The sequence below is a fragment of the Botrytis porri genome (genome assembly GCF_014898465.1).
Source record: "Botrytis porri strain MUCL 3234 chromosome Unknown BPOR_004, whole genome shotgun sequence".
NCBI classification, from domain to species: Eukaryota; Fungi; Ascomycota; class Leotiomycetes; order Helotiales; family Sclerotiniaceae; genus Botrytis; species Botrytis porri.
In genome coordinates, this window is record NW_024066078.1 from 1,690,177 (window position 1) to 1,716,336 (window position 26,160).

A 26,160-nucleotide genomic window follows, 5' to 3' on the forward strand; every position below is an offset into this window, starting at 1 on the left:
GAGAATGAAAGATTGGAAATGTTTTCCAAATTCCAATGGATGCATTAATAACAGACTATCAAACAAACGAGTAAGAAAGGACAGGAGTAAAGAATGAGGGGGGTATTGGGCGAAGAAGATATTTGAAGGGAATACTAGGTACTTATGCAAATGCGCATCACATCATATCACAAAACCCCCCAAACAAGTCATTAAACAACTTTTTAATAACTTACTCCAGTGCAGACACACACGTTTTTGTTATCTATGCGGAACCTACTAGGTACCCAACTATCTGAGTCTCTAGACTATAGCTACCTACCTAGCTACCCAGGTAGATGGGGATGAACTTTCAAAAATGCAAAGCTCACACACTACTCGGTACCTCCTGCCTACCTAGCGAGAAGTGCGCGAAACCAACTACTGTGATTCGGAATCTTAAGAGGGGGGCGGGGGGGAATCGCTTCAGTAAGCTTTACGTTTGTTTATCAACTGGAACGAATCCATTTTTCTTCGTCGGGAATCCAATCCTGGTGAGCTTTATACATTTGCACCATAAAACCATCAGGAAACCTCAGTCTGGCGTTATTATTTTGCTCTCTAGTGAGTACCTAGGTAGGTAAGATTGTATATATTATGCATCTCATATGTAGGTGTATATGTATGTGCTCGAGTAGATATGCCATATGTACCTCGCTTGCCCTATAGTCAGAAATTAAGAAGCCCCCTCCCCTCCATCTACACCAGATCCTATTTCCAATCCAAACGCCCGTTCCTTCCTATAAGTGGATGCCATCATTCTTATCTCATCTCGTCTCTTCTTAAGTCTTCTTTCTATATACAGATACATCGGGATTCGAGATCATTCAATCCCTCATGCCGATGAATGGATTAGTCTACTCTCCCTTATACATTATTTCCAACAATCATATATCCATTATCCAATCTCCTCTCTCATCAATCCACGCTAAGCAGCCCCACTCCCCTTCTTCTCCGACTTTCTTCTCAATACTCCCCCAAACCCTCTCATACTTCCCCCACTCTCTTTCCCCGTATCATTCGCACTCGCGTTACTATCTCCCCTACTCCTCGCTCCATCACTAATATAAACATCCTCTTTACTCCTACTCCCTTCTCCTAGCCCTGATACGATACCCCCTACAGCACGTCCTACGCCTAGACTAATACCACTTCCACCTATACTTCCTGGCCTACTTTTATTTCCTCTTGTGTCGAAAGAAATGTTGCTGCCGATAGAAACACTGCGTAAAGGCTTCCTGAAGCGGGCGGGAGTGGATTGGGAATGCATTTGTGGGGAGGGTGTTGTGATAGGGATACGGGAGCTTGGTTGGGAAGAGTGTGAATGAGAGGGGGGTGTAGAAGGTATTCCTTCTCCGCCTTCAGGAGGTTGCTGAGGTTTAGGTTCAAGGGTATGATGCGAGCTGTCGAATTGGGGAAAGGGAGTATTAGATGCATTAGCGCCAACAGGCGAAGTTTCGGTCGAGTCGTCATCGTGTACATACGAGTTCCTGGAACGGAGCTTAACACGTTTTCGTACACTATTATGGTTGTATGTGCTTTCGGGTGTATTGAGATCGGCTGATGATTCGTCGCCAGGCTGTATCGTGGTAATTGCATCTGCATCGACATAGGTTCCACTTCCGAAGGATTGACTTCCACTGTCTTCTTCACTGAGGTAATTCAACGGTCTGGAGTTCATGATCCCAATGCGCATTGAGTTGGCACGGGCGCGATTATAGTGTTCATACTCCTCTTTTGAGTGTTCTGCGTTGTAGAAGGATTCCAAGGCATCGAAAACATGCGGGAAGACTAGAGTGTTAACTTCCCGAGCCCATAGGAAATCGAGATGCTCATAGTGGGAGATTTCAATGTGAGTTGTCTGAGGCGGGAGCTCTTTTCGCATTACGTTTATGTCGACTAGTGAGTCGCTGCCGCCATACAGCAATACAATTGGTGTTTTGATGTTGCGAGTTGGAAACTTGGCGACTTTGGTGTATTTGTTTATGCCACCTAAAACAGGTTGAGGCTCGTCATCGTACATTTGGAATGATTTCGTGCGGATAATTTGGAACCAGTGAACAACTGCTTTGGTGCTAGTGAAAGAATATAGATGATGGTACGCTGCCAATTTTTGTGATGTGGACATATTTTTGGCGTGCCAGCCGAAGAGAAATTTCAACCCCATATCAATGAGACGCACGAAGATCGGAGGGTAGAGTATAGATTGCCACATCGTAGCCGACGATAAAATGGAGCGACGACCAAAAAGAAGAAATAGAACCTGAGGTGATGCTTTTACAAGGGCATCCACTATACCGTTCGAAAGACCAGCGGGAGACATAGCAGGCGCAAGCGCAATGAATACATTGATCTGATCATTGAGCTTCGGGTGGACAGCCAAAGTCGCAAAAGCTTGGGCAGTTCCTTGAGAGAATCCAATATACGATAAAGATGGCGCAGAGGTTGTGTCAAGAATGTATTGGATAGTGTCAGGGATATCATAAAAGGCAAATTCATCCATGGAAAAGTCCCAGAAAGCTGTGTCTGTCGGTGAATGGTGGATGGACTTCTTGGAGTATTTGTTTCCACGATTGTTTCCAAGCTACAAATCTTTAGTCTCTCATGTGTGCATAAATTGACATGGGCCCAACTTACCCAAACATCATAACCTCTTTCCACCAGGGTAAAAGCTAAGCATCTCTCCTTATCAGTCAAACAAACCCAGACCTCGCTATTCATGAGCAAGCCATGGTGTAAATATACAACAGGCTTTTTAACGCTACCAGGTCCACTATTGACCTTTGTATTTTCTTCTCCTTTCTTCCAACCGAGTCGATGGGCGCATAGCAAATAGCCATCTTTGGTTTGTATAACATGCTCTTCGGCATAATAACCAGCTAATTCGCAGAGATCTACGAAATCTGAAGCATTTCGAATGGAGGTGGATATATCTGAGTCTGTCAGTCCTTCTCGTTCAGATTCTACTGAAAGACTGCTCCAACCTTGCTTTCGTGTCTCTGATTTCTTAGCTGCTGCAGATGTGAATCGATTAAAAAGGCGCCTCGAAGCTCGATAACATAATTTTATAATCGTCGAAGCTGTGCCACTGTTAGATAATCCCTCCAATGATGGCAAGTAGTGGGGCGGAACATACGAAGTGCCAATGTGAGTATTCTAATTATTGCTTCTAACCCAACAAGAAAGAACGAGCTTATCAATGCCAAATATTCGCTCCTGTATGATTGATCAGCGATTGCTACATATGACAATTAAGCAGAAAACTTACGGGCAGAGCCGTCCGAGAAATGGAAGATACATTGTGTTGGGTATCATCTGTCGAGGACTTTGTTTGCGCGGTGAGATAGTCTTATACAAACTGAGGAGGCGACCTTGACCGCAAAACAGATAACAAGCTTGATATATGCAGCTAATTGCCCTAGAAGATCTAGAATATAAGGGTCTGCAAAGAAACGGTATTAATTAAGCTAGGTTATTGACGTGGACAGAGCTCTAAAGATGCAAAGATGTAAAAGTGCATACACGTAGAGTCCAATCGTTGAGACCTTCATTGATGTCACATCCACTTGCACATGCTAAATCGCATGTCGCCTTCACTTCATTCACGCCTCGAGTGTTAAACCAAAAGTTGGTTGGTTGAGGATGATTGTTCAATTTAGACCTATCAAAGAAAAAAAATAGGGAGAGATGGACAAATACACTGCCAATTATCTCGAATTATTGAAGTTCAACATGGACGATAAAACAACAACAACAACAACAATTGTTGTCCCTGAATGTTTTATTTACTTGCGCGTTAGAAAATCTGGGGAGCGCGGGAGAGCGGGTAATCCACGGGGTTTGTAGCTTCCGCCCAAGAACTTTTGAAAGTGGCACTTTAATGGTTTGTTTGTGCCCATGAAATGTCATGTCATGACATAACCTACATGCTGCAAATTGAAGCTCTTTTAACAAAAGTTTCATACTCTTTTCTGTACACGGTTTACTAGACTGGAAGTATTTTGATCACAAATCTACACAAAGAGGACTAATCCAGTATGCCGAGTTCTTGTCAAGATATCCGTTCGCATCTTCCTTTCCTCCCTTCAATGCCTCGCTAAATTTTCGCAGGAGCTGCACTAGCACAATGTCTCCAAGAGTCAGACTGTGTCATGATTTATCGCAATAAGCCTTCCGATTGTCTGCGAGCTCCTCTCCTCGAAACCATGCCCACCAAGTGTCAACAATTGAAGACAGGCTACGGTGAATGCAAACGAGGCTTAGTCGATATGCGCAAACGATTCAGAGGCAATCAACCAATTTCTGTGAGCAAGGAGATTGAAGGAGGGGGAGAGAGAAACACCGGTGGACATATGCTCTATGCTGGAAAGCCAGCTTTTGAAAGCGGAGTCAAGGAGACAAGCGGAAACGAGCCCGAAGAGAAGGATTGGAGGCAGTTGGAGAACGAGAAGTACAGAAAGGAGTAGAAGAAATAAATGACTACTGCCAGGAAGAGGTATTGGGGTATCATGCTTTATATCTGTTTAAATTGGGGTTCTGTATTGCATTGGGAGGCGTTCAGGCAATGTATATCAAGAACATTACGCGATCAAGGTTGATTATCATAACGAAATTGCACGGAAAATCCACTCAAGCCACAAAAGTCACTCACGATAATACACCAGTCTCCGGGATAGGGACCTCATTGCGGTCAACTGTTGGTTCGTCATGCTATTATTGGTTTTTCCTTTCGTGGAGTGAAGCGGGATTTATGGTTGATAGGTTCTCTCAACCGGTAAATCGGATCCAAACTTCTATGGCTACACAGCCTTTGTTGCTTACTTTCGGTGTGACTCACGGATAACAGATATTGAGAAACCCGAAAGAACATGCGTTCGAGTCGGGTTTATCGACCGTGAAATTTTTTGGCTTCATCCACACCGGTCACAACTTTTCGAGGGAGTCAACTGGCACTTGACTGTATGCTGCATGAGTGCGAGCATGTACTCTTTGTTTGCATCTGTAGTACAGTCGCATTCGCCACCCTTTCTCAAAATCTGCAATCTTATATCACGCTGCAAGTTCGGCAAGAGCGGCCCAATGTCGGATTTTAAAACTGAACATTTGAAGCACGACGAGATACCTATCGAAAGAAGTTTTTCGGCCATTGGCATTGCAGTAGAACTTTAGTTGAAGGACATCTGATTTATATTATCCTTTTCTCGGACCTTCTGGTATTGGTATCTGCCATTTCCCTGCCATCGGCCCATGAGTAGCTCTACTTTACCCATCCATCCTACACTCCAACGCCATAAATCAACTTCGCAGAGACGACATTCATGTTGCTGCGAAATATTCAACCCATAAATATACAAAATTCGAAATAACTGTAGTCAATTCGTCATTCAAGCCCACCAAGGTTAAATTGGTTCAAAGTACCACCCCCACCCACCCATCCTCCTACCAGCTTACTACTCGACAACTTTTCACTCTGTGCCTGCTCATAACGACTCAGTAGATCTTGATACATATCACCAAGGTTATGTAACTCGGTACTGAGCATCTTCACCTGGTCTTCGAGTCGCTGTCGCTCGTTTGCTTGACGTTTCCGAAAATTTCTCTGAGACACGCGATTTTGTACAAGCCGACGCTACAGTTTGTCAGGTGAAATGAGCCTAAAAATCAGGAGAGTGTTCATACCATCTTTTGTGCGGGTGTCTTTTCTTTTACTGAATCTGTTGAGTCATGCGATGTCTCTCGTGTGCGACTACCTTGGGATTTGGGTTTTCGTTCACGAGAAGCTCGATTGTGGCCTCGTTTCTATATTTCGTCCGTCAGTTTAGGAAGCAAGAAGTCTCTTTGACCTAAGGCATTATTATAAAAACTCACCAATTCGCTTGATAGCTCATTGATCATCTCGTTCCTTTCCAATCCATAATTCCTACTCTTCTTTGTCGAAATGCTTTGTTCCAATTCTGGCACCATAGACACATCAATGGTATCGAGGTATGGACTCGGATACGGCGGTATAGTATATATACTCTCCGTCTGTGGGATCGTACAGGTTGTCTGTTCGTTATGTGAACACCTTGCTACAATGGGTCTAAAGAATGAACGTACGTATGGAAAGCCAGATCCGAATGCTTCGGTATTCAAGTCACACGGTGCGTCTTGATCAAATGCCAAAGAGGGAGGCGAAGGAGGCGAATACCAGATTGGAGTAGAAATTGCCATTGAATGTTAGTCGTATGATTAGCCTGTATAAATATTTTTGTGTGAGTTTGAAGTTTGTTAGGATGCTTGTTGTTGTGATTGAGGTTTGTCTACGTTTTAAAGTCTCGAAGGACTCGAAAGTATATATAATCAGTAATCAAAAATGAGTCCAGTAGCTTACAAAAGCTTCAACCGCCGCCTGTTCCCGAGTCTCTAGGCAGCGGCAGTAGAGTGTTGCGCAGCTTAGATTGGTAGCCTTTCAATAGGCTATATCGATCACACACACCATACACACCATGCAAAAATCCAGCTTACATATCCGATCGGCAACACAAAACACCGGTAGAACAATCGATGGAAAGTTCTTAATTATGGTCCGCCTTTTCAAGGGTCGAAACAGGGTCTGACATCATCTTTTACTGCTATTTCAGACGGTGAGTGGAAAGCCACACAGGTGCAGATAATATCACTCATCTGCGGAAAATCAAACTACTTTGGGATGTGGTGGACGCCTTTCAACATACATGCATGAGATGACGAGGCTTTACCGTATTCGGCGCATGCACTTTGAACCTGGGGATCCACGTGTATGGGCCGTCTTTTGCTCACTGCATTTAAGCTTGATATTCTTTCCGCTCGTTATCTGCAGAGTCAGCGAGAAGATAAGGATGTTATTGGATACCGAATCGAGTTTCTTCATCGGGCGTCTTGCGTAGGTGGAAAAGCCGCATGCATTCGGCCTTTCCGCGTCGCTCAGAGATGATTACAAAGACGGATTTACGAGGACCGGGTTTAGAGCTTTACATCCAGAGGATCTGCATTCTTTGATGCCGGTTAGGTGAACTGGATGGAAGCGTTCCTTCTAATCATTCCGTGGTGGAAGCGGGCGATAAGTCTTTTGTAATCATAGGGTGTCGTGCGGTTGAGAAGGGTCTGGGACGGACTATATACATTATTGTAAGTGACAAATCAAAAAGATACTTCGCGCCATTCCGCGCTGCTGCTTAAATGTATCTTCTCGTGTATATCGGCTTTACAAAAAATCATAGTGGATGAACTGAGACTAGCTTCCAGCTCCCTGTGATCGGTCCCTAAATAAGTAGCTAACGTGCTTTTCACTATCTTCTAGGTCTCAACTCTAGAATCTTATACCTCTATCATCGCATTCGCTATATGACACGCTCTGCAATGACGTTCGACTGGAAAGCGTTCTCCACGAAGAATAACTCGAGCTAAAGTTTATTTAGCTCGTCTCCAGTCTGTACTCGTGTCTAGTAATGCGTGTTTGCAGGCACGAGGAAATTGTCCTTGTTGTTGTGGAACGCTGCGGGATCAGAATGATGCCGTTTGGAGATATATCAGGGAAGCCAGATGGAAACACTTGTGGATGCTGGTGCCGAGAGGGTCTAGGGGTCGTGGACTCGAATTGTCAGGCGAAAGCCAGTTCATTCCTGTGAAAGATGAGCGGATGCCGGAGCTGAAATTGGACCATTGTTTTGCGGATTCTATTTTAGGAGCTGCTTCTTTGATCGTTTCAGTGGCTTTATCGAGACTATCGACCATTCTTATGAAGTCTGTACAAAGAGCGTTTCGAGAATACATTTTGGTAATTTCGTATTTGGTTGTCGAGTATCTCAGTGTGTTTGTGTTCGTTTCTGTCAGGTGTTCATCATATCGAGAGTACCTGGTGTACATTGGTCTGCTGACTTGTATATCGTCTCTACACAAGTCAAGGCCGAAAGATGAAGTAATAGCAGTAATTAGCGCTAACTGATAATAGTTATGCGAGTGCAACAACAACTTTCAACAGCAAGCTGCAATGGTCTAGACTTAGAAACGGCAACAAGACCTCCTCCTACATCTAGCCATCCGGTCCGATATATTCATATGATTACCAAAGTCTTAAGGGAGTCCAGAAAGTAATCTACTCGGACTATAAAGACATAAAAATGAGCAGTAGGTTCAGAAAACCCACCCCATGACTTGTGAAGCTTGCAACAGATCCAGTACTTCTGTCGGAAAGAGCTTGTACGGGATCATTAAGTCTCTTATTTCCCACGCGCAGACCCTCCGTATTATGTTTTCTGGCGATACCTGGTTCTGTTGGGCATGAAGTTGGACTATATGGTGGATATCGAATCCCTCGATGATGTGAATTGGTTCAGACTGAAGCCAAGATACTTTTGAAAATAGCTATCCGACTCGAAGAAAATTTGTTCCTGCAGTCTCTCGATCCATACGTGATGCCGTTATCCAGCAGTCTTCTCTTGTTATCATTTACTCCAATAGGCATAAAGAGCCTTTTCATGAGGGAAGCGAAGCTGAAAAGCTTACAGTAATGAAGTAGCTTTTGGACATCCGACCCCTCGCCAAGTCGTAATCTTGAGATTGGATCTACATCCGCAATTCCAATTCTACTCAATAAAACAATTGCCTCGCTTTTTTTGGAAGCCGATTGGGCAAGCTTTGAGGGTTTCAAGATCACTTTGAGTCTTTGCTCTAGAGAGTTCTATCCGTGACGCTTCACGAGCGGCGGATGTCTTAGCGTCTTCATTCCCAACATCAGAGCCAGAGAACCCTTTCTAGTTTCAACACTTGACCCAAGAATTCATTACGTTGCAGTAATTTACGCTTCGAGGCCTTAGACTTCAATATATGTGACTCCCTCTTTCAAGGCTCTCTAGCCTTCTTGACCCTTTGCAACTTTTTCTCGCGCCAAAACTCGCGTATAACATGACTACGAGCTTCGGTTCTGGGGCTTTAGCTATTACCCACTTGGATGAATGGGAAGTCTCCTACTTTGCTAGAGCTTAGTTTGCTTTCACCTGAAGCCACAGTTTTTAAAATATGAGTGTGAGGTAAGGATTTTGCTTCAGGTGTGATTGGCATTGTATATCTTGAGTATATAAATCAGTAAACCCAGCGTATTGTCAGAACTTAGCATTGAGAATTCTCCATTGGTAAGTACTTTTCCACGCGCCTGCGAATATTTCACTATCGCCATCTAAAGACATCGGTGACAAACTCCTAGACACGATTGCTCAGTGTGAGTCAGACTCGAGGACCTTTATTCTGGTCCTATGAACAGGCGTCGGAAGAGATGAAAACGATATTCAGTCACGTCTGATGTAACTTGTTGTGAAAAGTCTCCTGTCACGATTAGGAGATCTAGTAAACTCACATATAATCCAAATTATCGAGGTTCTTCTTTTTCTATCGTGTGAAATTCTACAGGCTTCAACCTGATTCAGTCGACTTGAGCGAACTATTGTTCATCTTCATTCTACAAACACTTCATTGACTCACCGCAAATGTCTCTGGAGGAAGGAATAAGCTGTCGCCCAATACGGAAAACTAACATCGTTTAGATAGATCAGCCGGCTTCGACTGAAAAGCTCAGTATCCAACATTAGCTTCGTCCCCAGCTTAGTTCCTATACATGAAACGCAGCTCAATCACATGTATTCGGATATGTGTTAGTACAAATTTCCGCTATTTATCTTTTATATCTAGGAATTTTGCACTGCATCCAAGACCCATTTCACTCCATCTACAACCATATCTGGCTGAGTTACCAGAATGAAGTGACCACTCTTATCAGCAAAGACAAGTTTTCCCCTTGTAGAAAGTTTCAAATGTTCCTTCATAAGCCCCTCACTCTTCTCATCAGCAATTTCGATCAGGTTCCTAACATAGCTCCTCTGATCCTCAGTTCCATTTCCCTTCTCAACACCCGCCTTGTACAACCCACTCCAATCCCTGCTCCTCAGACCCCCAATTACATAAACCGGCTTATCTCCAAGCAGCGGCTGCTTCTTCCGCAATTCTTTCTTCAGCAAAGTCTCAAAACTCGGGACGTATTCATCATCCTCTTTCTTTGCCTGTAGCAAGTATTTCTCTGTTCCTCCTTCGCCTTCGAATGCATCCCATTCTTCCGGGGTGAACTTATGCTCCGATCTGATACCAACACTAGAAAAGAAATCAACGCCTTCGGAAATCGCTTGGAGATTTGCATCATTAGGATTCAGTACCTGTAGTGCGGTCTCGTGATTCGCATCGACAAATATAACACCAGCGATATGAGGGCCATTTCCTGTAAGGGCAATGAATTCGTTTATGAGTACACCGGCCCAAGAATGTCCAACGAGAATCAGAGGGTTGGAGATAAAAGCTTTCTTAATTAGATAAGATAGTTCTAAAGCAATATTCTCGGCTGTGGGCGCGAGAGGTGAGAGCTCGGAATTGCCATAACCGGAACGGTCGTAATTGTAGCTGCGTAACGAGGGAGGAAGTAGCCGTGTCACAGCCGCCCATATGCGACTGGTGCTTTCTACGCCTGCTATGAATAACACAACGGGAACTTTGGAGCTGCTGGGTTCTGAGCCGTGGGTGTAGAGGGCGAGAGAGTGAGTGCCGATGTTGATAAGAGTGGGGGTTGAGGAAGACATTACGAGATTATTGGCGATGAGGTTCAAATTTCCAATGGGGTGTGATAAATGATGATCCTCTTCAAACATTCGAATCACTGCATTCATACATATACTTCATCCCTATTAATGCTTTGTCAACTCTCTTAGTCAGGCCGGTCATCTTCCTGAGCGTAAGCGAAGCTCGGACATGATCATGATCAACGACCGCTAAGCTTCTATACATCTGATTGAGGATTTCTACAGAGATCTCCAGGGGAATAGAAGTCTTTACGCAAAAGTACCTTGAAAGCACGTCACAAGTATTAAATGTAAAGGCTGAATGGCGTGAATCTACAGCCATGTAAGCGCTAGCCGATTGCCAATTCCAATATCTCACGCTTAACTATATTTGATTCTTTGAGCCGAGATCCGAGAGTACTAATAGAAAAGCATTTTCTTATCTATCCCGAGCCTGTAAGTAGCACTATTTTCAGGGTAGTGGCTCGAAAACAGTATGCTTATCAGCTATTTAAGGGGAAACCCTAGCTTTCTGCTACCCATATAGTTTAGACTCGGAACTGTTAGCCACTTCGGGTAAACTACAGCATACCCCTGAGCCTGCAATCGGTACCGGTAACTCGGAACGATATCCAACAAAACCGCCCAACATCTCGACTGCCAAGCCCGTCTCATTCTCATTCCTGCTTGCTTTATCGGTCTTGCTTGAGTTCGTCTCGTAAAAATATTTCTTAGTCATGAACACTTCTAGCGTTTGTGTGGCAGATGCTGATGCGCTTTTTGATCCTCAGGTCGATCCATGTCGTAGACAATTCGACTTCACGTTACTTTTCGAGCAGCAGAGTGTTTTTACCATTGAGCCATCTGCAATTTTTGTCTTACTGCTTTCTTTGAGAATACCGAAACTCTATCGGGAGAAAAGAAAAACATTGCCAAATTCACTTTGGGGGTTTAAATTGGTGTATTTTCCCCATTCATTATTGCTGTACGCGTGACGCTGACAACGATAGATTGTGATATCAGTCATTTTGTGTCTTCAAATTGCACTTTTAGCATCATGGATAGTTTCTCAGGGTCAACAGACACCCGTATTTATTCCAGCAACTGTCCTGTCGGTAGTTGTCACGATTGGTCTCGCGGCATTATCGACCCTGGAGAACAATCGATCTATACGTCCCTCATTAGTAATATGCACCTATCTTCTCCTTTCCACGATATTGGATTTAGCTCAGGCAAGAACTCTTTGGTTGCAACATGGAAACACAGCATTGTCGACATTATTCACATGAAGTGTGCTAGCCAAAGCATTTCTACTATGTCTCGAAGCATTCGAGACAAGATCTTTTCTCAAAGATCCTTACAATAGATACCCTCCTGAAGCTTTGGCAGAAGTTATAAATACGAGTCTTTTCTGGTGGCTTAATACACTTATCCAAAATGGTCACAGGAACTTACTCAGTCTTGGTGATCTCTTTGACACCGATGAAGCCTTGTCATCTTCTTCCCTAGAGACAAAGATGCAAACTGCATGGCGAAATCAATCGTCCAATAGAAAATATTCCCTCCTCTTCGGTATTCTCACTCGTACTCGCGGGATCGAGCTATGATGAAGTTTGGTACAATGCCGTGCTTAAAGCTTGTGTGCTTCATCATGATATTGCTACGTTTCCGGATGGCGAGGAAAAAATGATCGGTAGTGATGGGGCTACTTTGAGTGGTGGACAGAAACAGAGATTGGTGAGTTGATGTACTGTTTACTCGAAGCAAGTCGCCTACTTCCTATGTGAAAGCTAATCGTGACCAGGCACTGGCACGCGCATTATATTCCAGAAAAGAGTTACTTTTGATCGATGATGTTTTCAGTGGACTAGATTACAAGACAAGTAAGGCTGTATTCCGCAAGATTTTTGGTCCAGAAGGACTATGCAAGTTGCATAACATGACTGTGGTTCTTGCCACACGCGCGGGTAAGGGCAAACTAAAACTCAAGTAAGACCAGACCGCAAACAAAATGAAATGAGCTGACGAGATTTAGTCGAACATCTGCAATCTGCCGACAACGTTATTGTGCCTCTAACCATGGCACCATTCTCGAACAGGGAAACTTTCGAAAACTGCGAGGAAATAATGATAGCTATGTCAAAGACTTGATATTGCATGAAAATCCAGACGAGAAATCAGCCGAAGACTCAATCACAGGAACCACGAACAAACCACAAATCAAACCAGAATCATCCGAACCCAACGACATAAATCGTCAAGCTGGCGATTTCAGTGTCTACTTCTACTTCGGTAAATCCGTAGGCTGTATCTATTTCTGTCTCTTCATCGGAACCGTACTTTCATACACATTATCTAGCGAATTCCAAGCTGTTCTCCTAGAACTATGGTCCAAATCAGAGATTCATCATTCAAGTATCTATACAAATCTATACATGGGTTTGTACGCCATGCTATCCATATTAGCCTTATGTGGAATCGGTGGATTGCTATGCGTCACATTGTTATTCGCAGGTCCATATGCATCTATCAATCTTCACCGCGTACTTTTGCATACCGTCATGAACGCGCCGTATTCCTGGTTTCCCGCAATTGATAGCGGGGTCACGCTGAATAGGTATGAAACTTCATAATCTAATACTATTACTAGGTAATACCAACTAACACTCTATAGATCCAGTCAAGATATGAGTTTAATCGACATGGAGCTGCTGATCGGAATCGTCGACACATTTGCCGGTTTCTTCATGGCACTCGCTCAAGCAATACTTATCGCCACTGGCGCCAAATACATCGAGTCATTCTCCCATTCATAATCGGAACTCTAGATATTCTCCAGAAAGTATATTTAAAAACATCGAGACAACTGCGATTATTAGATCTAGAATCTAAATCACCGCTCTACTCACATTTTACTCACATTTTACAGAAACACTCAGCGGACTCGCGACGATCCGCGCTTTTGGATGGCAAATCCATTCCGCGGAGAAGAATCGAGGACGTCTAGTTCTCTCCAAAAACCTTACTATTTACTATACTGTATACAGAGATGGCTGAATCTGGTTTTGGATCTCATCATTGCTGGTATTGCTATTCTTCTCATCACTTTTGCAACACAGATGCGCGGGACGACCAGTGCAGGGACTCTCGGTATCGCTTTAGTGAATATTCTACAGTTCAACTCGACGTTGAGTTTTCTGATTAGAAAATGAACGCAGCTAGAAACTGCTATTGGTGCTGTAGCTAGAGTCAAGAGTTTTGAAGCGAATACTTTGTCGGCGAATGGTTCTTTGGAAGTTAATCTACCGCCGCCTGAATGACCTGTTAAGGGTAAAGTCGAGTTCAAAGATGTGACGCTTCTTATGGGTAAGAGCCTAACCGGGAAGTATAAAGAAGCCACTAATAGTATTAACAGTATCGACGAACCTGCTGTGCGGGGTAACTCATTTTGTATCGAGGGTGGCACGAAGCTAGGTATAGTTGGACGGACTGGATCGTGAGTCTAGCCTCCCATTCTCAAAGTTTAAAGATCTAACATATCTCTCCATAGTGAGAAATCATCTCTCACATTAGCACTCTTCCGCATGCTTGAGTTAAAAACAGGAGATATCCTCATCGATGATATCTCCATATCTACTCTCCGCCGTGATTCAGTACGCCGTTCCTTCATCACCATTCCCCAAGAACCTTACTTTCTATCTGGTACTGTCGGCTTTAATGCCGATCCATTTCATTCTCGAGACACCAAAGCAATCCAGACTGCGCTTGTTCGTGTTGGACTATGGGACATAGTATGCGATAACGGAGGTTTAGAAGCACCTATGAATGCAACGCCTCTTAGTCAAGGCCAACAGCAACTTTTCTGCATCGCGAGAGCATTAATTAGGAAAATGGCGTTGGGAAATAAGGATCATGGAATTCTGGTGCTCGATGAGGTGACGAGCAATGTTGATTCTGCTAGTGAAGAAATCATGTTGAGGATTTTGGATGATGAGTTTAAGGGCTGGACAGTACTTGCTGTCGCTCATAGATTGGGAACGATTAGGAGGTACGATAGAGTTCTGGTTCTTGATAAGGGGAGTGTGGTGGAGGATGGAGCGCCGGAGGATTTGATCCGAAAAGAGGCAGGGCTATTTAAGGAACTATGGGAGAATGGATTTGGGAGACAGAGTACAGTGTAGTGTGCTGAGTAGAGCTATGTTTCTTTCTCTGCCTTTGTTGTTTCTTTTACTTGAATTAGCTTCATTTTATCATACCATTAAACCTATCCGTAATGTGGCATACACTCGTACCCATACCGGAAGCTTTCACCACACCCAATACAATTTGAAGTGAAAACTCTTCAATGTGCACACTAGAATCAATCTATCGACGATTCAACTGGCCCCCATTACATGTAGCACACTCAGTTCCCCATTTGATCCCCATCGCATCCAGTCAATGTCGTGTTCTGGACTACCATCACATGTTGACCTCTTCTGACAATCATAACTCTATCCAGAGACACAGCGTCGCCGATTTATTTTTGAAATGGAAGAGGATAATAAGAATATTGGTTATCAAGACATTGATATCATGATAAAGAATACGAGGCTGTCCACCGGTCCATCATCGGCTAACCTTACCCTTTTCCATATTTAGTCCGAGATCCGAGTCATAAATTCTCCTTTCTCTTCCTGAGGCTGAGTCAAGTGTTTCTCTTTATCAAAGAAACATCATGACGACGCGGCGTCTCCGTTGATAAAAATAAAAATATCATTATCTTGTAATGCGAAATATATCTTCAATTTCTCTTTGTACACCCATTAACCACGGCGTCAACAGTGTTGTCCATTTTCAATTTCTATGCTTTCATGCACATCTCTTCTATTAACAAAGGGATTCCCTACACACTTTCTTTCCTAAGCGTGAAAGAAATGGGATGGAGATGCCGCAGTGGAGTCCTCTCCATCCACACATCGTAGTGACCTTCGAGTACCAGAAATCGCAATCAAAATCTCATTTCGTGAACGTTAGGCCCCAGCAGAAATCCTGGTATCCGGACACGGGTTTCTAGGACTTGAAGGGCATGGAGCCTGTAGGGCCAATATTCTTAACCCCTCCAAGATTCCCTGGAGTTCTAGAACGATTGGGATAACAAGAACAATATTGGTTTGTGCTAAGGTTGCGTGGATCCGGGAACATTGATTAGTAAGTACTTTTACGGTATTATGACTATGAGAGTGAGAATCATATTGATTGAGGTAAATAAAATGATAAACATCTGATGGTAGATGGAGTTGAACTTGATGGGGTAACTTGGATGGAGATTTGCTTGTTGAGAGTTTCCACTACTGTATCGGTAGTACCGTTTTTTATTATGCTATGATAATAATTCTGGGTACCGATGAATGCCCACTCACTGTGTGCTCCGTATACTACGCGGCTACGACAGATTTGATTTTGATTTCGATTTTGATTTCGATTCAGAATACGATTCCACGAAAAGAAGTCGAGCACGGTGAAGAATGAAGAATGAAGCATCAAAATTGATGATTAGTAAATAGTAATCTAACGGCGGTGAACACAAAATGATGCCGCGGATTACGACCCCGTACAAACGGATATTCTCCCAAGGTAACATTAGCAAGCATGTCCATAGAAAGAGAGCCACGACTCTCCTCTCCAATCTTAATCCTCCCCATCCATGATCTAATCCCGACAACGGAAAATGGCAATCGGCCTCGTGCACGCAGTAATGCAACAATAATGCAAACACGGCAGCGACGATCGGCGGAGCGCACTGTGTCTAGCGACGTACGAAGGAAGTACTGCAATGAAGATCTGATAGCTATCGTAAAACAGGTAATCTCTCATCCCTATGAATGGTGTATCAAAAAAAACTCCGAGCTATCTGATCAATGCTTTTTCTTCTCCTCTTGCTTCTTTTCCCCGTCTTCTCCTTTATGCCAAGCTTTGCGATCAAACATGTTAAAAGGAAAGACGAACCCTCCTTGTTACTGTTTGGGGGTGTTGACCAATTGATTCTCCTTGTTACGTTTTGTAGATAGGTACTCTGTAGTAGGTAAATGAGTAGGTGTAGTTGGACAATAATTTCTAAATCATCATACATACAACCTGTGAGGCATACCTAGGTAATTTCTATACGAATCAGACAAAAGTTCTTATTTTCCCAATAATCAATATACTGCCCCTGGTTCTCCCTGGTGATATACCGGCATTATATACCTCCTACCTATCAGCTTACCAGACTTTCGACGCTTGTGAGTAAAAATGCTCGGCTAATGGATAATTGTCAGTTCCTGATTATGGTGAGGAGATCTAATGCAGGTACAAGATTCACAAGCTTGCCGAGAAAATCGAAATGCCAATAAGAATGGGGAGATGCTCTAGACCTTGCTGTTCCTCTTACCAAAGAAATATGATGAACGTATGATAAGGGTCGTTGAAAGGGTTTCTAGACCTCCGTCCAAGAACCTTGGAACCTTTGGAATTCCTTAATTTTGAGATTATCAATAACTATAGATTTTGGAGCATGTGTGTATGTATATATGTATATATGTAAGTATGGTATGGACGTTACATCTGCATTTCTTCAGAGCCGAGCTGAGCTAGCAAGCAATACTATCGCTTTTGTTTGCCTGCTAGCTAGCCGTTCAATCAAGTAAAACCGAAACGAAACAAGAACGCAACCAGCAGCGAGGTTTGCAACATGTCCTCCTCATCCATGTCAACCCCAGACTTCTCCCTCTTGCAATCTTGACATGCACCAACAGTCAGGGAGCGAAATTCATGCGAGACCCTGTTGGAAATCTTGTTGGTCCCACACGGTCGTTTCATTAATCAATACGAGATGAACTGCCGCATGCTCGGTGGCATCTGGACTTCTCGATATGACATCACGTCTGCGGGTGGAGGTTTAATACATATTCTTGTGAGATGTGCGGTTCCGTGGACGGGAGGAATGAGATATTCGTGTGTGGTTATGAACCTGTCGTTTGGTTATGGGCTTAAATACCTCATACAATGTGAAGTTGGATGAATCGGGAATTTACAGTAGGGGATGAATAACCTCAACGGCGACTTGATGATTTGATTAATTAAATGCTTCACAACCATAATTTCTTAGTACGCCCTTCCTCCATAGATCTAGGCTGCCCATCTATCGATTGATCTCTCAATCTGTAAAGGAATGCCTACTAGATCATTACCCAGCCAAGGCACCTCACCTGTCCATCAACAATCCAACACCCGACCCTACTAAGGCTCACCCACCGACCACGGTGATCTCCACCAAACCCTTCAACCCAACCTTTTTGATCCTCCAGGAACAATCTCCCTAGTAAATATACATCACATCACATCGAGGCCGTGTTTCGGGTTTCACGATGAAAGATTTCCAGCAAACCCAGTCAGATTTCATCCTTTTCCTTTCTTCGCCTCCTGCGTTTCGTGATTCTCCTTACTGTACGTACATAGCCAACTACTGCATCCCTCCCCAGAATATACTCCTCCCATCCAACTTATCGAATTCCACGCGAAAGTAATAACTAAGGTGAAAATCGAAAAACCATCAAATGATCATCGCATTGGTAATCTTTTCAATATCGTGCAAACGTTCCATCGACAAATCGGTATGAAATGAAATATCTCTCCAGGAATAGTTGTACAAAACTGTTTCAACTGAAACATTATACACAGCACCATTCTCTCCCTCGTACATCTCATGATACATACAAGAGCGTCAAATTCCCCGGTCGTCGTGTTATGTATGAATGAGATTGGTTTCGAGAGAGACAATAGCGTTTTATTTCAAAGAAAATAGATTGTAATCTTACGATTCGTATCTATCCAATTTTGAATCATCACCTCCAGCTCTCATACGAATGTGCTTTGAGGTACCTACTCATCGAGAAATCGATGCTTGAATCAGAAATTAAATGATAATATTAAGATTTTTTAATGCTGCTTCTTCTTCTTCTTCATCATCATCATCATTTTACATTTCTATTTCAAATCTCCATACTCAAATCATAATTTTATTCGCATCAATATCATTTCACACCACATCTCTTCACAAACTGACCGTTGTCTACCCATCCACCCACGAAAAAACCCCAGCACCACCCCCTCCCAAACCCAAAGTACGTACCGTCCTTAGTCCCAGCTGTCCGAGGTGAAGCAAGCAAAGGCTTCTATAAAGTGTTTCACTCAAAGTGCCCACTGACAGCGGATACCCCTACCACTAGTCCTCTCGAGCCATCCAGAAATTCCCTGGGTAGTGTCCGCATCTTCATCTCGCCGCCGCATGATTCGTTTGCCAACATCCGTGAGCGCAAAGATCCAATCACCGCGCGCGAAACCCCTTCCCCCTGCAGAAGTACTCTCCTCTCTTCAAATCCGTCTCCGAGTGTTTGCGTCTAAGCCATCCTGGTTTATTCTGGGTTCATCTTATTTCTTTCGCGCTTTGCTTTTCGGGGCAGAGTACTTGTGATAGGTAATTTGGGACAATACTTACTTAGAGAAAGGGAAGAAAGAAAGAGCGTTATTCAGTCATCAAGTCTTCATATTAAAGAAAGAAATAAGAACACGCTAGCACACGACGTGGAAATCCTCAAGGTAAGTGAACTTGACACAAGTGAAGATTTTGGTATCTTAGATACGCTATCTTCGGTCTATCCCGTACGCTATCCAATTGACAAGAGAGCTCTTTGACGACGAAGATGGGTGTTTTCTGGTCGTAAATAATGCACTTTGTGTTGTTTCTTTCTGTGTTTCTATTCTGAGGAAGAAAGAATGGATTTAATGTCATTGTCTAGTTTCTATTATCGTATCCCATTCGCGTCTTGGTACCTGAATGACGAGTTTCGAGGAACGATTGAATAAAGGGAATACTTTGCCGATAGAGAAGAAAAGAAGAGAAGTGTGATATCTCGATATAACTTCAAAGAGGTTCATCAACATTATCCATCAGTACGCAGACTACGGAAATTACCCTTGATTATTTAATATCCATCCAATTCCCCCTTCAATCTTTTAAACCTTCATTCACCAGAATACTATCTACATTCAATCGTTTATTTTAACATTCATTACCCTTTTTAGTTATTTTGATTAGAAAATATCCTTGTTAAACATCATCATCCAATCCTTCTACTTTCCACCAGAAACCCTGGACCAAAGCACTTTCACAGGACCCACTAAATCTTATTAGCACCGCTCCACACCAAACCAACCCCAGTCTCACCCATCCATCAAACTTTACTCCTTTGAAATAAAACCACCTTCTTTTCCACCCTTCTGGATTTCGTCCTTTTTACCCACCACCACCACCACATTTACATTCCTTACAACCAGTCTTTCGAGGCACTTACACTCATTCGAGCAGCTTGAAATTCTTCGAAAGAATATATCCTCACGAGTACAGCAGTGCTGCCAATCTTTTAACGCAAATTTCATAAAGAAACTCCCGGTCCAAGCACTCTCTTTCACTTTCTCGAAGAAAGCAACGGAAATTTCACAAGCCCTCTCAACACAAGGAAATTGAAACCCCACATCACCATCAACATCAATCAAAAATGCGTTCTTCAATCGCTCTCGCTTCCCTCTGCGCTGCCTTTGCAGCTGCTTCCCCGCTCGTCAAGAAGGGTCTTGAGATCACCCCTCCCGCTCAAGTCGTCGAGACACACGTTGATGTCGTCACAAACGTGGTCATGGTCACTGTTACTGGAGAGCCAGTCATCGTCACCGCTGGAGCCGAATCTACCCCCGCTCCCGTTATCGTGACTGTCTCTGCCCCAGCTCAATCTAGACCTCACAGATACTCTCAAGCCGCCCCTGCCCCGGCACCAACTACAACTTCCCAAGCTGTCGTTGTCGTCACTGAAACCCAAGCCCCAACTTCCCAAGCTGCCGCCGCCGTTGCTACCACTGAAGCTGCTGCCGCCAAGGTTGTCGAAGTCACCACAAGCTCCGCCGCCCCTGTTGTAGCTGCTACTGAAGCTGCCTCCGCCACCAATGCTCTCACCCCGACTTGTGTCACTGCACACAACAATGCTCGTGCTAGTCATAAAGCTAGCGCCATGACCTGGAATCAAACCCTTGCTGACTACGCCGCTCAAGAGGGTAGCTGTACCAAATTCGCCCATGACTTGTAAGTTTGCTTGCTCTCTCACATATCCAAATATAATGCTAACACAAAACAGGACCGCTGGTGGTGGTGGATATGGACAAAACATCGCTGTTTCCGGAAACTCCGACGCAACTGCTTTTACTACTGAAGCTGCCCTCGCCGATCACATCAAGCAATGGTATGAAGAGGAATCTCTCTTCGGATCCTTATACGGTGTTGCCAGCCCATCTGAGGCCGCTGGTGACTTCTTGCATTTCACTCAAATAGTCTGGCAAGGATCTCACCAAGTTGGATGTGCCGTGCAGACTTGCGGTACTGACAACTCCATCTACCCAGGCATGTACATCTGGTACAGCGTCTGCAATTACTACCCAGCAGGAAACGTCCTTGGTGAATTCGCCACCAACGTTCTCGCTTAAATGATATCATGCCCATTTGCACATAAAGGAGTTCTTGGCGTTTAAGCTCTGTAGCTTAACTTACCTTTCATGTATGAACTTCTATCGAGAGGAGGCTTTTGTTGCCGGCTCTGGGCCGCAACTCCACACCTCCGATACGCATCTAACGACATCATATAAAAAATGGACAGAAATGGATGGATCTCGCGTCTTCCCTGGGTGTTCGACGACCTTCTTGACTTTATGCGTTGCGCCTTTAGATATCCCTTGATAGACTTGGGTTCCTAATTGCTTCAAGTTATTTCGCACGTATCAGCATTCTTCTGCTCATCATTCAGTTCTTGTACATAGTTGAACTTAAACAGGTCCTTGAGATCCTTTTTCCAAAACTTCATTAGCTCCTGATTGTACCTGTGATTGTGCTTTGACTACGATTTGATTGTGATTTGCCATTCCTCTGAGGCATGCCAAGGTGTAAGATGACTGATGGATTTCCTTCAGATCAATGAGGAATCTCGTTAATCTTCACACGCGTTCTTGGGCGTTGATCCGACCTAGTTCAAACGGATCTACAACGATGTGACGATAGATGCATGGTTGAAGTGAGGTGTGATTGAGATTTGGACGGGATGAATAAAGCTTGGCGACAATGAGTCAGTATTCGGTAGTGGCAGCCGCGGGATAAAACGGTCCGTGCCTATATCTGAGCTAATCAAGAGGTAATGGCATACTGACGATAAGGCGATACGCCTAGAAATGTCTCGACTTTTTTCCGTCTTCACACAATTCTAGGTACATGAAGTTAGTTAGGTATCTTTCCGAATTCCAGTAGTGTGTGAACTCTTCTTTCAATGCTTTGATTATCTTTAGACATCTATTTGAGTGTAAGATATCTTAGATTGTATCTGATATTCGTCTGAAACAAAGTCGTCCTTCGAAACCGACAGTTGTGCTATTTGATCAGGATAACGAGGCAGCCGTTAGTAACCTTGAGAATCAACTCGACAACACAGACAGCTCAACTCCACTTCTCGTGCACGCGAATTTCACCTTCCCATTTGAGATCGAATATACAGATTACGGTCCACTTCAAGACCATTAACCTTTTATATTCAAAGATAGACATTTGAGTTCAGAGCATGATGAGTTCAAACATGCGTGGAGTGGGGGAGGCGCAAGGCATAGGACAGGCTTTGAAGGGTATGTTGGGAAAAGCCCCTACGACGGTACCGGAACAGAAGAATGATAAAGTGCAGCTGGTCAACAGAGCCAGTGAAAGCAAGAGTCCATATGTTCGCGCTCATTCTGCGAATCCGGTCGCATGGCAGCTTTGGGGAGATGAAGCAATTGAATTGGCGCGTCGGGAAAATAAATTGTTGTTTGTGAGCATTGGTTACAGCTCCTGTCATTGTAAGTTCTCCCTCCTTTGAAACTCGCCAAATGTACGATCAAGGGCTCATGACATGGGACAAAGGGTGCCATATAATGGAGCGCGAGTCATTCGAAAACGAAGAAGTAGCTGCGAGATTGAATAGCTCATTTATACCCATCAAAGTCGATCGCGAAGAACGTCCGGATATTGATAGGATTTATATGAACTTTGTGCAAGCCACGACTGGGTCTGGAGGATGGCCACTGAATGTCTTTCTGACACCGAGTTTGGAGCCAGTGTTTGGAGGCACATATTGGCGGGGACCGAGTAAGACGACGGATTTCGAAGACCAGGTCGACTTTTTGGGAATTCTGGATAAATTGAGTACAGTTTGGTCAGAACAAGAATCGCGATGTAGACAGGATTCGGCACAAAGTTTGCAACAATTGAAGGATTTCGCTAATGAGGGTACCTTGGGTAACAGACTTGGGGAGGGTGTGGACAACATTGATCTCGAATTACTGGAAGAAGTCACTGAACATTTCGCTAGTAGCTATGATCAGGCGAATGGAGGATTTGGGTCAGCTCCGAAGTTTCCTACCCCTTCGAAAATTGCCTTCTTGCTCCGTTTGGGCCAATTCCCACAAGCTGTAATTGATATTGTTGGGTTTCCTGATTGCCAAAACGCCCAGGAAATCGCTATTACAACTCTTCGCAAAATGGCTCGTGGTGGAATTCATGATCATATTGGAAATGGCTTCGCTAGATATTCTGCCACTGCCGATTGGTCTCTTCCCCACTTCGAAAAAATGCTTTACGATAATGCACAGCTTCTACATCTCTATTTGGATGGCTTCCTTTTATCACGAGACCCGGAGTTTCTAGGAGTCGCATACGATATCGCGAATTATTTGACGACCACTATTTCGCACTCGAAGGGAGGATTTTATTCAAGCGAGGATGCCGATAGTTATTATAAAAATGGTGATTCCGAGAAACGAGAAGGCGCCTATTATGTTTGGACTAAACGAGAATTTGAAAATATTCTTGGCAGCGAACGTGGATTGATACTGTCAGCTTTCTTCAATGTTACTAGTCATGGTAATGTAGCGCAGGAAAATGATCCACATGACGAATTCATGGACCAGAACGTATTGGCCATTTCAAGCACTCCGTCTGCATTAGCAAGTCAATTTGGCATCAAGGAGGCTGAAATTATAAAAGTTATCAAGGAAGGCAAAGCGCAATTAAGAAGACGTCGAGAATCTGACCGGGTAAAGCCGGCTATGGATGATAAAATTGTTGTCAGCTGGAATGGTATTGCGATAGGGGCTTTGGCTAGATTATCCTCCGTTATCAACGGTTTTGATCCTGTCAAGGCTCAAGAGTACCTAAATGCAGCCCTCAAGGCAGCTGCATTTATCAAGGAAAATCTTTATGACGATAAAGCTAAGATTCTCTACCGGATTTGGCGTGAGGGACGAGGTGATACTCAAGGATTTGCGGATGATTATGCATTTTTGATTGAAGGACTTATCGATTTATATGAAACTACTTTTGACGAAAAGTGGCTTCAATGGGCCGATGAACTTCAACGTAAGTAATTCTTCTTCCAATTGACACATATTGATACTAATGATAATCGATAGAATCACAAATAAATCTTTTCTACGACGGGAATGGTACAGGTGCATTCTTTTCAACTACCGCCTCTGCTCCAGACGTGATCCTTCGTCTCAAAGATGCCATGGATTCTTCCGAACCTTCTACAAATGGCACCTCTTCCTCAAATTTGTATCGCCTATCTTCAATTTTCAACGATGAATCTTACGCCAAAAAAGCGAAAGAAACTGTGAAAAGTTTTGAATCCGAAATGTTACAGTATCCGTGGTTGTTCCCTAGTTTTATGCCGGCAATTGTAGCTAGTCACTTGGGTGTTAAAAGTGTGGTGATTCATGACGCAGCTGGTGATACTTCAGGGGGAAGATGGGTTCAAGAATTTGAAAAGAAACCCCGAGGTTCTTTGGGATCGATTATTCGATTGAATTCTTCGGAGGGAAATGGACAGTGGTTGAGAGACCGAAATCCATTGTTGAAGGATGCGGGGAAGAGTGATAAGACTAAGATACTCGTCTGCGAAAATGGGGTATGTAAAGAAGAGGAAGAGCCTATCTTTGTGGATTCAGGCGTCAAGATGGAGGAAAGTCCCTTGGAAAATGTTGGGTTTCGAATGACCGGTTTAAAAGAATCATTACCGGGCTCGGGAGAAAATTTAAATAAGAGTCAAGGGGAAACAGTCCCAAAGGAAAATCTACAGCAAGCAGATCTGGTGGCTAAAATTAGCGTCGCGGATAAAGGAATGGAAAATTAGGTATATGTGAAAAGGAAAATGTGTGCTTAGCTATCATGGCGTCTTTGTTGATAGGGGTTTTAGCGGAGTTTCAAAGATGTGTGGTAGGGTATGGTGTAGCGTGTATACATTGATTTGGATTTCGCTTACTTGCTTGCTTGATTTGATTACTTGTTTGTTTGTTTGTTTGTTTGTGGATGTTCTCCCTGTTTGCTCTTGGTGATGTGACGTGAAGTGAAGTGGTACTTGATGGGTAGTGTAGTTTTCCAATTGAGATGCGAAATGGTGGTAGCTTGCTGGCCTTTTTTGGAATTAATTATCAGAATTCAGAATTGTGGAGGCCCGAGGGGCGAATCTTCATTCGGTCTTAAGCATTGAGATGTGTACTCCAGAATAGGTATGAGTCCGAATTACAATGCTAGAATAGAAGCGGGGAGGGCATCCGAGAGGGAATAAGGGGAATATGTGTAAGTAATCACCTAGGTGATGAGGATGATCCAGCGCTCTTTAATGGTTTGTGGACATCGATTCGATCACGGCGGTCGCTTTGTGGTTTGGGGGTGTGGGTACTTGATGTCTATGTAGTCGAGGTCATCTTGATTCTTGTATGGTTGTTGAATATTTGCAGGATAGCAAGGATGTATTGTTCACGTTGTTCTAGACTCTGGGTTATTGATATACTCTTCTTTTCTTTCTCCATCTCTCTTTTTTGGGGTCGGCTTTCTTTTTGCTCTACTAGAGAGTGTGAGAGAGATAGTCAGAGGGAGGGAGTGGGAGGGAGAGAGAGAGGGGGGGGTGGGAGAGGGAGAGAATAGACCCCGTTTTGTAATATTGAGAAGCGTACTTATTATGTGATCCAAAAGACTTTTCGCAGAAGTCTTTGTGTAGGGGGTTTGAAATGCTTGTGAGGATATTGGTCTATGGAATTGGATATTAGATACATGATATCAGATTTTCTTATAGTCTGTGAATTTTCAGTAAATTCGTGTAATTAGATACTTCTCTGATACTACAATCTTCTTCTTCAGTCACAGGTGTAAACTTGCACCTATTCATAACACAACAAGATAGGTATTTTCAATGTTTTATTGTGGTCAAAACAGAAAATCCTAATGTACATATAACCCTATCGAATCACACGACATTTAAATATTCAGTCCAAAAATATCTCACGTTCCCAGCGTCTCTTATACTCACAACATCTAACAAAATCTAAAAGCTCAAAATTGCATCATAAACCCCCCTCCCCCCCTCACTCACATAAATAGAAA

General features: G+C 43.5%; 8 protein-coding genes across 8 annotated transcripts; 4 read left to right on the top strand and 4 right to left on the bottom strand.

Moving 5' to 3' along the window:
- Window positions 1-946: 946 nt before the first annotated feature.
- Window positions 947-3,318, bottom strand: EAF01_003447 (uncharacterized protein; the record flags this gene model as incomplete). Its single annotated transcript, XM_038911701.1, has 4 exons — window positions 947-2,602; window positions 2,656-3,098; window positions 3,155-3,234; window positions 3,287-3,318. 4 exons carry the CDS (start codon window positions 3,316-3,318, stop codon window positions 947-949), a joined length of 2,211 nt encoding a protein of 736 aa, XP_038772936.1.
- A 737-nt stretch (window positions 3,319-4,055) lies between these two features.
- Window positions 4,056-4,484, top strand: EAF01_003448 (uncharacterized protein; the record flags this gene model as incomplete). Its single annotated transcript, XM_038911702.1, has 2 exons — window positions 4,056-4,080; window positions 4,129-4,484. 2 exons carry the CDS (start codon window positions 4,056-4,058, stop codon window positions 4,482-4,484), a joined length of 381 nt encoding a protein of 126 aa, XP_038772937.1.
- Window positions 4,485-5,398: 914 nt separating this feature from the next.
- EAF01_003449 (uncharacterized protein) lies at window positions 5,399-6,231 on the bottom strand (the record flags this gene model as incomplete). Its single annotated transcript, XM_038911703.1, has 4 exons — window positions 5,399-5,647; window positions 5,698-5,817; window positions 5,887-6,066; window positions 6,118-6,231. 4 exons carry the CDS (start codon window positions 6,229-6,231, stop codon window positions 5,399-5,401), a joined length of 663 nt encoding a protein of 220 aa, XP_038772938.1.
- A 948-nt stretch (window positions 6,232-7,179) lies between these two features.
- Window positions 7,180-8,764, bottom strand: EAF01_003450 (uncharacterized protein; the record flags this gene model as incomplete). The annotated part of the gene is made up of 8 exons (XM_038911704.1): window positions 7,180-7,332; window positions 7,363-7,442; window positions 7,476-7,534; window positions 7,592-7,980; window positions 8,106-8,143; window positions 8,182-8,352; window positions 8,392-8,709; window positions 8,731-8,764. The coding sequence occupies 8 exons, from the start codon at window positions 8,762-8,764 to the stop codon at window positions 7,180-7,182; spliced, it is 1,242 nt and encodes a 413-aa protein (XP_038772939.1).
- Window positions 8,765-9,719: 955 nt separating this feature from the next.
- EAF01_003451 (uncharacterized protein) lies at window positions 9,720-10,658 on the bottom strand (the record flags this gene model as incomplete). Its single annotated transcript, XM_038911705.1, has 1 exon — window positions 9,720-10,658. The coding sequence occupies one exon, from the start codon at window positions 10,656-10,658 to the stop codon at window positions 9,720-9,722; it is 939 nt and encodes a 312-aa protein (XP_038772940.1).
- A 1,036-nt stretch (window positions 10,659-11,694) lies between these two features.
- EAF01_003452 (uncharacterized protein) lies at window positions 11,695-14,818 on the top strand (the record flags this gene model as incomplete). The annotated part of the gene is made up of 10 exons (XM_038911706.1): window positions 11,695-11,927; window positions 12,004-12,221; window positions 12,274-12,374; window positions 12,442-12,626; window positions 12,673-13,254; window positions 13,312-13,434; window positions 13,567-13,798; window positions 13,856-13,911; window positions 14,053-14,133; window positions 14,188-14,818. 10 exons carry the CDS (start codon window positions 11,695-11,697, stop codon window positions 14,816-14,818), a joined length of 2,442 nt encoding a protein of 813 aa, XP_038772941.1.
- Window positions 14,819-20,215: 5,397 nt separating this feature from the next.
- Window positions 20,216-21,188, top strand: EAF01_003453 (uncharacterized protein; the record flags this gene model as incomplete). The annotated part of the gene is made up of 2 exons (XM_038911707.1): window positions 20,216-20,790; window positions 20,843-21,188. The coding sequence occupies 2 exons, from the start codon at window positions 20,216-20,218 to the stop codon at window positions 21,186-21,188; spliced, it is 921 nt and encodes a 306-aa protein (XP_038772942.1).
- Window positions 21,189-21,581: 393 nt separating this feature from the next.
- EAF01_003454 (uncharacterized protein) lies at window positions 21,582-25,640 on the top strand. Its single transcript, XM_038911708.1, has 3 exons — window positions 21,582-22,577; window positions 22,642-24,135; window positions 24,189-25,640. Exons 1-3 carry the CDS (start codon window positions 22,307-22,309, stop codon window positions 24,908-24,910), a joined length of 2,487 nt encoding a protein of 828 aa, XP_038772943.1. The 5' UTR covers window positions 21,582-22,306; the 3' UTR covers window positions 24,911-25,640.
- The last annotated feature ends 520 nt before the right edge of the window (window positions 25,641-26,160 follow it).

Bases quoted from the DNA above. Each gene is read 5' to 3' on its own strand.
- EAF01_003454 (XM_038911708.1), top strand. From the start codon at position 22,307: ATGATGAGTTCAAACATGCGTGGAGTGGGGGAGGCGCAAGGCATAGGA. The intron at 22,578-22,641 runs GTAAGTTCTCCC...CATGGGACAAAG, and splicing joins TGGTTACAGCTCCTGTCATT to GGTGCCATATAATGGAGCGC. The intron at 24,136-24,188 runs GTAAGTAATTCT...GATAATCGATAG, and splicing joins ATGGGCCGATGAACTTCAAC to AATCACAAATAAATCTTTTC.